This window comes from Aptenodytes forsteri, unplaced genomic scaffold (assembly GCF_000699145.1).
Source record: "Aptenodytes forsteri isolate BGI_AS27 unplaced genomic scaffold, ASM69914v1 Scaffold270, whole genome shotgun sequence".
Lineage (NCBI taxonomy): Eukaryota > Metazoa > Chordata > Aves > Sphenisciformes > Spheniscidae > Aptenodytes > Aptenodytes forsteri.
The window spans coordinates 3,201,515-3,214,003 of NW_008794631.1; the positions used below are offsets into that span (position 1 = coordinate 3,201,515).

At 35.3% G+C, this 12,489-nt stretch overlaps 1 protein-coding gene across 1 annotated transcript in view; it reads right to left on the minus strand.

Moving 5' to 3' along the window:
- The window catches only part of LOC103894155 (golgin subfamily A member 4), a 64,124-nt gene extending 51,905 nt beyond the window's left edge, over positions 1-12,219 (minus strand). Inside the window, 2 exon segments of the mRNA XM_009273486.2 lie at positions 3,509-3,607; positions 12,126-12,219. Coding sequence (XP_009271761.1) covers positions 3,509-3,595 — 87 coding nt within the window. The 5' untranslated portion in view covers positions 3,596-3,607; positions 12,126-12,219.
- Positions 12,220-12,489: the final 270 nt, after the last annotated feature.

The window sequence follows — 12,489 nt, forward strand, 5'->3', positions numbered from 1 at the left end:
AGCACAAACGTAAATGTAGAAGAGGAATGATTCAGTGTAAAAGGGCTTCAGAAAGGTTTGACATGGAGCAAACTTAAGAAAGTACAAATTACCACAGAGGAAAGAGAAATCCAGACAGTTAAAGAAGCCAGAGAAATGAGCAGACAAAGCGAAAAGAGCAATAACCAGCCATACAATATTGTTTGGATTTGGAAATAGCGCTTCACCTGGCTTGAATGAAATCTGTGTTCTGTTTCAAAGCACTATCCTGTTGCAGTGGATTTATTCCTAGTGGATTAAGAGCTGTTACTGGGTTTTAAACTGAAGCACTCCTACATTTTTTTCTCGGCTCCGTTACCTGTTCTTTTTCATTTCCTAACTGGAAAGTTAATAATAAGGGTAAACCAAATAAAAATTTATCTTCTGCTTTATAATTTACAAAGCACCTACCATGCTAGTACTGGACTGACAACAGAGGAAGACAAACACCTTACCAAGAATTACAAACTAACTACAAACACTTCTTTCAAAAATCATATACTCTGATACCCATAAAAAGAATTAAAGGAAACTATGGAGGGTTTATACATCTAATTCATAAGAATAATTTAATAATATTTAAGATCTATTTTACAACGTAAGATTAAGTAGATTTATTAACTCTAGTAAGGTGTTTATGAATATAAAAACCATGGATGCTGTTCTTTTCTGTGAAGAACCTTAAAAAGCTGCTATTTAAGGATCTATGAAGATCCTTAAAAAAATGCCATTTCAAAACTAATGTCACCACTTTTAAAATTTTCCTATTAATTGTGTTGACATCTTTGTATTCAATCTGTGTGAACAAAAGTAGAACCTATATTTGGGATTAGACTTTCTATTGGCATAAATCATAAAAGGGATACATTGGTAATCTTTTATATAAAAACTGGACCACCACAGGTATCTAGCTGCCGCAATTCTAAGTCACTGTGCTCTAGGGCAAAGGGTCATATTCTGCTGTCTACACAATGAAAGGTAAGCATGAATCCAAGTTGCTATATATAAATACGGATTCAAGAGGCTTTGAAGAGCTTAAAAGCCCTAGCCTTTCATAAGCCTTAAGAGATGTTTCAGCAAAACTAGAATCACAGAGCACAGGCTGGCGCTTTTAAAGTCTTAAAAACAGCAGAGTTACATCAGGGTTTCTGGAGACCAACAGAAGTCTTTCCTCCATGAACCCATAGAACATACAAAACTATATCTCTATCCAAAGAGAGCTATACTTACATGCTCTAATAAAAAGGTGTTTTTTTGTTATTAAGATGTATAAACCAGAGCTCAGTTTTAACTGAAGCACATTAGGGTGTTCTAGTGACACTCGTGCTTCCTTACTTCCCTATTTCTGAAATGCAAACTAGTTCATCTTATTTCTCAAAGGTATAAATAGACTCGTAACCCTAAAAAGTGAAAGCTTAAATGTCTGCATTTAAAAAAGTTTACTTTTCTCCCTCCTTCTCAGGTATTCCAAAATTGAGTAAATTATGGAGGAAGGAAGGAGAGCTTCGTACGCATTTTCTTCCCTCATTTTCCTTTAATTTTTCTTTAAAAAACCTCTCTGTCCAAGAGTATTTGAACTGTTTCTTCATGCAACAAAACCCATGCAACTTAGTTAAAGAGTTTATACTAACTTCATCTATGCTAAAAAATCCACACTTACAGTCACTTCTCTAAGATGCTCACTCTCTTGGATCACATATCACTTGCGCACACAGTTAAAATACTGGTCTGTTTTAGCAGAATTAATACGCATTTGTGTGTGTTGATGAAACTTTCCCTCTCCTGCATCTTTAGTTTACCTAGGTTTCCCAAATGTATATAATGTGGGTTTTTTAATATATATTTGTATATAATTGGCCCTTCTCTTCCCTATAAACTTTTGTATCATTTTCTTCTTACTGTGAGAGTACAGCTCTAGAGCTTTCAAAAAGTTCAGAGAACAAAACCAGTTTTACAGGTAACATATTAATACACATTGGTAACACATTAACGATAACTCTTACATTATAATTATTTGCTATGTATGCAGTCTTGTATACAAACATGCAAGTCTGATTCCTGCCACTAAAGTATATACTAAAAGATAATATAAAGACAACATTTGAGCATTCAGAGAAATATGGGTTTTTTAAATGCAACTGTACTAGGGATATTCTGTAGTGTAGTGAAAAACAGCCCACAACTGTTTAATGCTCTAAGTGTAGAAAAGCTTAATTAAATTTACAGTGAAACTTTAAGTAGTGATCACTGGACCTGGAATATGGTCAAAATACCTAGAATTGAAAAAAAAAATCTAGTAACTATTTCAAAACTACAGATTTCAGCACAGTTTGAATGTCCTCTTTGCTCCCCATCAAAAAGCTCAATCTTGAGAACACCATGACAGAGCTAGTAATGAATCTGTGCTCTAAGGGCATGCTCTAAACAAGCATAACCCTTTACAACAAATGAAGACTTTTCACTGTTTCAGTACAATCTTGCTTAGCTTGAGCGAGACAAGTCCAACACAACGTGCTGTGCTGTGCTATGTCCATCTGCTTATCAAATTTCTATCCTGTAATAGCTTTCAGTGACTTGTCATTTTCAACCTCTGCGTGAACAGCAAAAAAGCACTTGCTAAACTGGAAAAGCAAAGTAATCATGAAGTATGAGGATGAGCTGGGACTCTAAAAAACACTCTGTTTTGAATCACTACAGACTCAGGAATGCCATGCCTCTGAAGCATGTGAAAGATGCCATCTCATCCTGTGACAATAATGAGAAGAATATAGCTTTGTATGTGCATATGTTAGAAGTTAGAAGGCTGCTTTCCTCCTGATGCCTGCTTCTTTTTCTCCACTCCTTGTTCTCTTCTCACTGAGCTTCTCCACTTGTATACTATGAAAACAACATTTCAAGGCAAAGAAAGACATATTTAAAAAAAAAATCTAATTACTAAAAAAAAGACTATTTATCCTCACAATAATAGCTGCCAGGTTACCAACTAGAAGTAGCTGAATTTCAGTGTCTATGCGAGATGATTATTTCCTGCTACCATTAGTAGTAAATAACATTGTGAGGCTTTCACTGTGCACAGCAAAAAGCAAGTAATTTTTAGACAAAAACAATCTCAGTTTATCATATCCATTTATCTTGAAATACATACAGACATACATAAAAATGAAGACTTCCAATGGCATTAATGAATTCTAAGCAACAAACATACAAACAAACTTGTGCAACAATTATTTAAAAGTTGTGTAGAGTATGGTTACCTGTACAACAGAAAACGTGTTAATTTTTTTATATTACAATAAATCCACATCATACAGCACACCAGCCAGGAGCTATCAGGTACTACCTCTGTGAAATTTAGTGCAGGGTTAGCAACAGGATAGTTAAGATAGATGCCTTTGTGAGAACAAGCCACAAGCAACACTAGGTTTGCCTTCTAGTACAGTACTCTCCTCCCCCTGCTAAAGGCATCACTAAGAGGGGTGGGAGGACTCACCACACCGTCACTCTGTGGCTTAGGTTGTTTGGTGGGATCCAAAGCAAAGATAGTATACTCAGAGAGAAAAGCAGGTTCTGCTATCATCCCGGCTAGCAGCTGTCATTCAATGCAAAAAGTAGGAATATGAAAATAAATCAAGTAATAAGGTAAAGAACGTTGCACGATTTTACTCAATTTTTCCACACTATTAAAAACATCATAAAACAATACAGCAGTTTGAGACAACAGATACTGATAAAAGCAGAACATAACCAGAAAATATGCATTAGATCATTTCAGAACAGCCAAAATACAGTTTTGATAATTTAGAAGTAAAGAAACACACAATTTAAAAAAAAAAAATCCTTGTTTGGCTAAAGATAAAGACAATGTTTCAGGCATCGATATTGTAGGTTTTTTTAAAACTTCTGTGGATGACATCTTCAGATATCACTGAACCTTCCTTTGCTCTGTTATGTGCAAAAAACCTCATTATTCTAAAAATTCTATCAGTATTTCAGTTATAAACAATATATATTGCATGCTTTTGACTATTTATCTTCTAGTGTTCTCATACACTAGAATTCTAACTACATTAAAAAAAAAATCCCTTACAAAATTTTTCAAACTACTAGCAGACTATTTTGTAAAAACACCACAAGTCAAATTAACCACTTTATCAAATCAGTATCAAGGAAGAGATTTAAATTCCTAGAGACGAAAAACATGAAGAGAAAGAGACTGGAATTTGAATTCAAACTGGATATATACATGTAATGTAATGCAATCTAATGCTGTTAGGATGCTGTAACAGATTTAAAAAAATATTCCTCTCATGATTTTACTCACACACAGAAGTTCAACGTTCAACTTTCTTATAGGCTGAGATTTCAGAACTGTGCTGTCTGCTGACTGAACCAAAACATGGTATGGTTTTTCTTCCTCATTATTTCAGAACAATTTTGGTTTATTTCAAGTTACTAAATAGTATTTTTAGGAATCAAATCTATTACAATGTAAGTTAGAGTTTGATTTTTTTTTTTTTTTTGTTACTGCTACATTGTATCCAGAGCTCCAGTAGATGAATTACATACATTCAAATTGAGAGAGAAAAAATATTTTCATGTGTAAGATCTGGAACGCTACATGACTTGCAATTTGTGTCCATGAAACCCTTTCAGAAAATGTATTAAGTGCTTAATGTTCAGTGACAGCCATACACAACAGCCTCTGAATGTTGGTACTCACTTCCTATGCCTTTTCTCTAATGTATTTCTATGCTGAAAAAAACAAATAAATACTGAAAAACCTGAACAACTGAGACCTAAATTACCAATCCTGCAAAAAACAAAGCAAAATAAAAACCTAAACAATGTGCTTTTATTGTCTCCTATTCAATTCTATACTATATTCATACATACATATATATACACATACACACACACCCCTGCCTAGTACAAATGTCCATTGCTGGAGAACCCTGCTAGTTATATCAGAAGACCTTCTACAGCTACAAAGGGAAAGAAGCTTTGGTTCATGGTAAAAAAAAAACCCAACAAAAAACCCAAACCAAAACCACTACAAAATCTACAAAATTGTGAACTGTCTTTACAGACAGGGTATCTGCAGAGCACTAATTCTAAAATTTATGCCCAACTTTTACTTCTCAAACTGGTAAGTACAGTGACAATTAATTCTGACTTCTATTATTCAGCTGCCCTTGTCATGGCATTCCCAAAACTAGCACGGGACAGGTGCTCCAATAGTTTACTTGATTTGCCAAGAACTAGCTAGGTCCAAGAAACTTGGGTGAAACTTCTTACTTTTAAGCTACTACAAACACGAGCTGCTAACAGAAGAGATGGTCCCATTTCTCTTGCTCCTAATCTTCTTCCCCCCAGCCTGGACACACTTGCCCAGTGCACCCACTGTGGTTGCAACCACATGCTGAGTTTGGTCAGACCGGTCACAAGTGTCTCTCTCTCAGCCTGTTAGAAGTATAATTCCTAAGAGTAAGCTGTGTTAAGCTCCTGCCATATATTTATTCAAGTGTGTAAAACCCCCCGTAAGTTTCTTTCCTCATCTGAGCTTTTAGGCAAAACAAAAATAAGGAAGCTGGTAAGTGTTAATGATTCCAGAAAATCTTTGTTAAGTGGTGATGGTTGTAGAAGCTCATAGCCTTGGCCATGCTATGCATTTTGTACATGTACCTCTTGAAAGGGTACATGCCAGAAAAAGAAATGGCAAATACTATGCATACACAAATGTACAAACATACAGCAGCAATATTACAAGCAAGCCTGATGGCCTCGTCAATTAGAAGCATGCAAATTCTGAACCACAAATAAAATCTTTAAGATAAATATTCCTTTGTATGTTTAGAGAAGACCAGTTAAGATGATGAAACCGTTTGCAAAGCACTCAGAAATTGATTATGGCAAATACTATTAACGAAAAGATTATGAACATTTTCAACATGTACCACATTATCTTCAGCTTAGTTAAGTCACTTTTAAAAACATGACCATCAAGAACTTCAGGAATCACAGATGGTTCAAATTATCTCTTCATAGTAACAGTATGCTAATGTTTGCTTCTCAAAATATTAAGTTGTGACATTTCACCGTAGCATTATTTTGCTTAATCCTAATTCCATTAAATAGTACACCAAGCAAGTTGCATTAAAAAGAATTCCTATGTAATTCTCTAGTAAGTTATTATTCTTAACCCAAAATAAAAAAAAGATTGAACTGTCAGTATGTTCAGCATCCGTGAATTGTTGTATTTTCAATCATCCCCTGAAGTCCGTAACGATGTCAGTGCAGCCAAGTTCTAACAAGAGGCTTAGACAGTAAGTCTTTCACAAAACGTTAACAACAAAACACAAAACTTACGGGTAAGATGACAAAAAGCTTTAAACAATGGAAAGAGTTAATTTTAAAAATTCACTCAAACTACCTGGTAGTAGGATGAATGTACACTATGTAGGGAGTGTATGTAACTCCTTTTTAGCAAGCTCAGAAGATCCAAGCTATCCACAGCCTAAAATACACCAATCCACATTACTAACTGTTATGGTTTTGAGAAGAAAGAAAGAAAAAAGCCTATGAATGTAAACTGATGCAGTACTGCTTGAGTTTGCAGCCATACAACTCCAGGGTCTCCATCATAACTAATAGTTTACACAAACAGTAGAATGCTATTAACAATACTGTGGAGTTTCACAGTTGTTAGTCAGAACCCTGATGCAAGAACATCACTAAATCATCTCAGCTTCACCCTGCTGTTGCTTGAGTAAAGGCAAGCACAAAAGGGAAGGAGCCAACCCTGCAAATAAAGAAGGGCAGAAGACAACAATACTGAGGCAGAACAGTAATCACTGTATCAAAATGAAATCGCAAAATGCTTCCTCCTCAGTAGCCAAGACAAGTTTTACACTTCAAATAGCTACCAAAGACACAATATACTCAGTCATGGTCCAAGAGTGGTATTTCCTTAGCGCATTTAGAACTGGCTGCATTTTCTCATTAGTGAGCTCATCCTCCATTCTTGGATGTTGGGTGCCCAACAATGAAAATACTTAAGTACTTGCTCACAGTATTTTTGTTACTCCAGCAGCTCATTACCTGCTACGTTTTTACAGCTAAGTTACAGGCAGAGCTGTCTAATGAGTCCTATAATCACACTACCTAATGCTTTCCAATATATACATGTGTTTTTATCTGCACTTTTTAACTTTTTTAATCAACTATTCAGTATGGCTTTAAAACTAGCTGTCTAGTTACCTTGGGGAGGGGAGGGGGTATTACAAGTCACTAAAAATGATTCACCTATGCCCGGAAAAAAGACAAGAAACAACTTGCTAGTCTGCCAAAATTAAACAGATATAAATATTTCCACAATGAATTCTTGCACTTCAGGATCTGGCCTAAAACCCACCCTGAATTATCTTAGTAGCTTCAGAAACATTAAACATATCTGGTGCTACACTGTCTAATGCATCACTAGCACCACATTAGTGCTATGCCAGTAATGTGATCAATAAAACTAGACAAGCAGGGAATCCAGCTGGGCTGAAGCATACTGGAAACAGACTGAATGTGCAAAGATGTACATAATCCTTTAACTAACCTTCTCTAATCCTCTGAATGCCATCAAATCACACTTCAAGCATGCCACAGAAATCCTACTAAGATCTTCCAACATTCTGTTTCAAACATACTCCAGGGTAAATGAACTCCCTACCCTATACCGACCTTAATCTCAAGCACCAAATTAAGGCTATGATATTGCTGATCTTTTGTCACAATATTTAACTTCTATTCTTTTTTTTGCAAGTAAAATCTTACTAACCAACAAACATTTCTATCTTGGAGAAAAGTTACAAATGAGGTAAATTAGGTGATGAAACCAGACACCAGATGATGCTGTGTTTCCTTCAGTATTACCAAAGAACAATACATAAAGTTATTTTTTAAATAACCTTTGTATTTCCAAAAGTCTGAACAGTTTTTTTAGCCCCCAAGTTTGGCCTAAGCTGAGCAGCCTTACTTGTTCTTTATGGACTTTCTGAACTCCACAACCGTGTTTGTATTATTCTTGCTATATTCTTCCTCCTCCCTCTGAAGAATTACCATGCTCAAATCTTCCTTTGCTAAGAGTCTGATGAGTGGGGTGCAAAGGCCAAAGTACATGTGATCCCTAGATCAAAGGGCTGCCTTAACATGCTGTGAAACGAAAACCAGAATTTAACAGGGATTAGAGTTTGACCTGAGTCTCATCGCTCTGGAGATGGCAGTAGTTGAATCAATGCATGTTACATACATATAATACATGTCTGATTGCCAAAGGCAGTCATTATTTCCTTTCAGAAAAAAAAAAGAGAATCAGTGGTTCCAAATTTCAGATTAACCTGTTATCAAGCAAATCTGAAAATTCATACATTTTGTTAGCAAAGTGCATCATGGTATATGTGCATTTGTATTATGTTAATGCTTAGAAGCTTCTATAATTGTACGTGGACAGTTTTGCTATGTCGTATACAAGCACAGTAAGACAGAGGGAAAGGGATCAGACTATAAGCTTGTCTAAGAGACAAGCCAGTATTTGCTCATCTAGTTCAAGGAGCTGGGGGATATCAGGCTAAAGGTTTAGAATTTCAGCTCTTACTGACAAGTAACTCATTCCCCACAGCAAAATAATAAATAAATAAATTTGGTTATTTGTCCCAGTTGGGGAATGCCAGAAAAAAGTTGTGAATAATTCAGTAATTTGCTGATTTACACAAATATTTATAGAATGTTTGTGCAATTTGCAACATAACCTTTTACGCCTCATCCCTAACTGTGATCAGGGAATAGGAAAAACTGAAGAGCTTAAAGTTCAAGGTTTCTCTCTGCAATTAAAAAAGCCCCAGAATCTAAAAGTACAGAACTGCATTTTGAGAAAGAGGTAGTACAGAAATCAAACACGACTCTTTTCTGGTTTGTTTTACATTCTGATGAGCAATCTAAACATGCTGGTGTATGCATCAGGAGTTGTAAAATCCAGGCTTTAGATACAAACTAGGTTATACAGCCTCCAAAAATTAGTTTTAAATTTGCATGTCAGAAAGGAAAAAAATAGACATCTCTGAACCACTACCATCTTTGCATGGCAACGTCTATTTAGAAGTACTCCAAATTAAGTATATGAATACAGGAAAGATGCAACATTAACAAAGGTATTGAAGGAGTATTATTTCAGCTTTACTTGTCCTGCTTTATTAATAGCCAACACTAGAAAAACATTTCAATTAATTTAAAAACACAGTCATTATATAGCACTAAAGCGAGACTGAAAAGTACCTTAGCTAGTTTATCTTTAGCTCTAAGAAAAGCTATATATATTGTGCTCTGCTGTCACTTCCATAACACTCATGAGGATGAGAGTGATATTTGGATACGCATGACTGGTAGGTCACCCACAGCAAGCTATCAGCTGTTTGCTCTCAGCTGATGGCTCCGAACTAGCTTTGTTACCTTCTACAGGTGGGCCTGCCTTGTAAATAAGTATATTATAGAACTGAAGGAAAATTTTGAACTTCTAGGAACTATACTGAATATGATTGATGTATTTCACCTCAAATTCTGTTCAAGAGTCAACACAGTAACAGTTTTAAAACCAAACACTATTCTTCCCTAGAAAAGACTGGAAGCACTAAGTCAGCGTTTTTTAATCATCCAGGGCTGTTTCAAATGGCACCAAGACCAACTCAGAAAGCATCCGATATGCAAATTTTCTGAAGAAGTTCTGTGAAGTACCAGTATATGCTTTTACCTCACACTGTAGTCATGTTTTATGGGCTACTTGCAAGAACAGAATACAGAATTAGACAGACTTCTTTTGCCTTATACACAAAAAAATTATGAGCTTTTCTGTAACACTGCCTCTGGAGATCCACAGCTCCACTAAAATAGAAGCTGAAGAAGAAAGTGGGCACAAAAAAGAAACTTACCTAGTATTCCATGAATGGAGCATACAACTTGTTTGTTTTTTTTTAAAACTGAGAATGTTTTGGAATTTTGAAAAATTAAAAAAATCTTATCACTGCAGAATATAAAGCAAGAATGTTTGCCTGTACATTTTAATTCTTTGATCAGACTAACGCTGTCATTTACAACTGTAATTCACTCTGAAATTGTTTTTATTCTAAAAATATTCTGAGTTTAATTCAAAGCTTTCACGTGCGATACTTGCAACTTTGATATTACAGCACTAAAAATCCAAAAACATGATCTATTAAAGATATACTAAAACATAATAGCCCAGAGGGAGGACAGAGAACATAAGAGAACTATGAAACACTGTAATTTTGCTTAGCTTTCAGTACCAAAAGGGTTAGCAATTATGCATGTACTGCAAGAACGTTTTAGCACGATACTCTTCAAAAACCAAACATTTTCAGTGTATTAAATGTTGTCCAACTTTAGTTCATTGTAATGCCATTGCCATTGACACCTGTACATAAATCATCTGCCTGATCAAATGAGAACACTGCAAAAAATGCCGCCCAAAAGACTAACGCACCCATATAATCAGGGCATATATTTTCAGAGATAGTATGTAATATCTGCATCTTTTTTAAGCATAGTAATACTGCCACCGACCTGAATTTTATGAAAATCTAATCCAACAAACAAATTTCAAAGACGATTTGCTTTTAATCATTCTGTTAACATTTATGAGAAATATTTGAAGAAAGGAGATTTCATGTCTTGATCATTTAAATTTATCTTTATTTTAGTAACATTTTCCATTTGACCTAAAACTAGTCCTTACAAAAAAAGAAGATATTTTCATTCCCTTAGCAGCTTCACTACTTTCTGAATTTCTAATTACAGGATATGTTTCACAAGTAAAATTCTCATAGCAGCTCCCTAAGCCCAAGTATAGCTGTAAATCTGAGGTCACTTTAGTACTGTTTCCATTCTTAATCTTATTTCTCCTTCTGCCTCTCTGATCATTCCAGTGTAACCACTGTATTTAGAGCATAATGTTCTTCCAACATAACTTGGCATGTCCGGTGGGGAATTCTTTGCTTCTCCTGTTTGTCTGGAAAAGCAGTTTGAAAAAAACAGTCTGCTGGGGGGCAACATGTATCTAATGAAGCAGTACAGGACAAAATGTAGTTCTCCACAGAAATTATGAACACTACAGAAAGCATTGATACATACAGGTGACATATCGGTAGCACCCAACAACATTTGGAAATGTATTTATTTTTTAAATGTTATCCGAATTGTGACGAGAGCTAGTATTTTTACTAAATCAATTGATAAAACTGAAAAAGAAGATAAGCCTTCAGGCTCACAAACCTTTTTCAGATCTGGAATAAAAGCAGAGACATCCTCAAAAATAAATACAAGTTAAGGAAAAGTATTCTGCCTTTCACTCAATGTGTGAGTTATACTATTTGAGCAGAAAATCAGTTGGTACTTGTATAATAAAAGGGATGAGGAGTGTTACGACTTAATCTTTCCCTTTATTTCCCGCTGAAAAGGGAGAGGAAGATTTCTTCCTTTTGTGTAGGCAGCACCAAGTTAATGACAGACAAAAAACAGTGAATCAGTCGCACAGAGGAACATCACTGTGCCTCATGGCTTCAATTATTTCATATTCCATACTTAAGCTTTTGCTGCTTAAAAAGTCTAAATTTGACAATTATTACTGGTATGGTTAGAAACATTACAGGGGCTCAGTTTAAGCCTTTAGGCTCATCCATCTCAAGTTACCTGTGCAGTTAACTGGATTCCCCCAACTTTTCAACCAAAAGAGGCATAAAAAACAAAGTTAGTCTCTCTGAATATAACTTCTGTCCCACTACCTGAGTTCAATTCAGGGGTAAGATTTTTAAGACCTGAAGGAAGACTTAAAAGGTTCCCTAATCTGGGGGTTAACCACTACAGCTTAAAGGTCCGTTTTACTAATATTAAACACTTCAGTATTTAACCTAAAAATTAGACTATTCGTATCTATAAATGCACAGAAAATAGTGAGATTGTGGAATAAAAAAAAAGTTAATCAAGGACACAAAGTTAGATTTTTTTTTTTAAAGTTAAAGTTGAAAAATCCAGAAAAACAGTTCTCAACTGACCTCTTTGTCTGGTGTTAAAGTGCCTTCATCATTCTGATCTGTAATCGAAGATGTCCTGCTTCTGTTGCCAGTTGGTGGAGGGGATTTGGAAGGGACCTACACAGAGATTGCGTATATCAACAAGTAATAATATTAAGTCCAGAACTAATTATTCCGTATCATAATTTACTTCAACAATTACTAACTATAACATCTAAGTAAAGACTGGTCTAGATCTTCCTTTTAAAGAAAATGACCAGTTTCACATACTGTCTGTGACAAGTTCTACCTTACTACAAAGTCTCCAGAGCAGAATATGTCATGAATGAGCCACAAGAGCATGCAACAAAAATAGTTATTTTGATTATTTCTGACCATGGTCCTC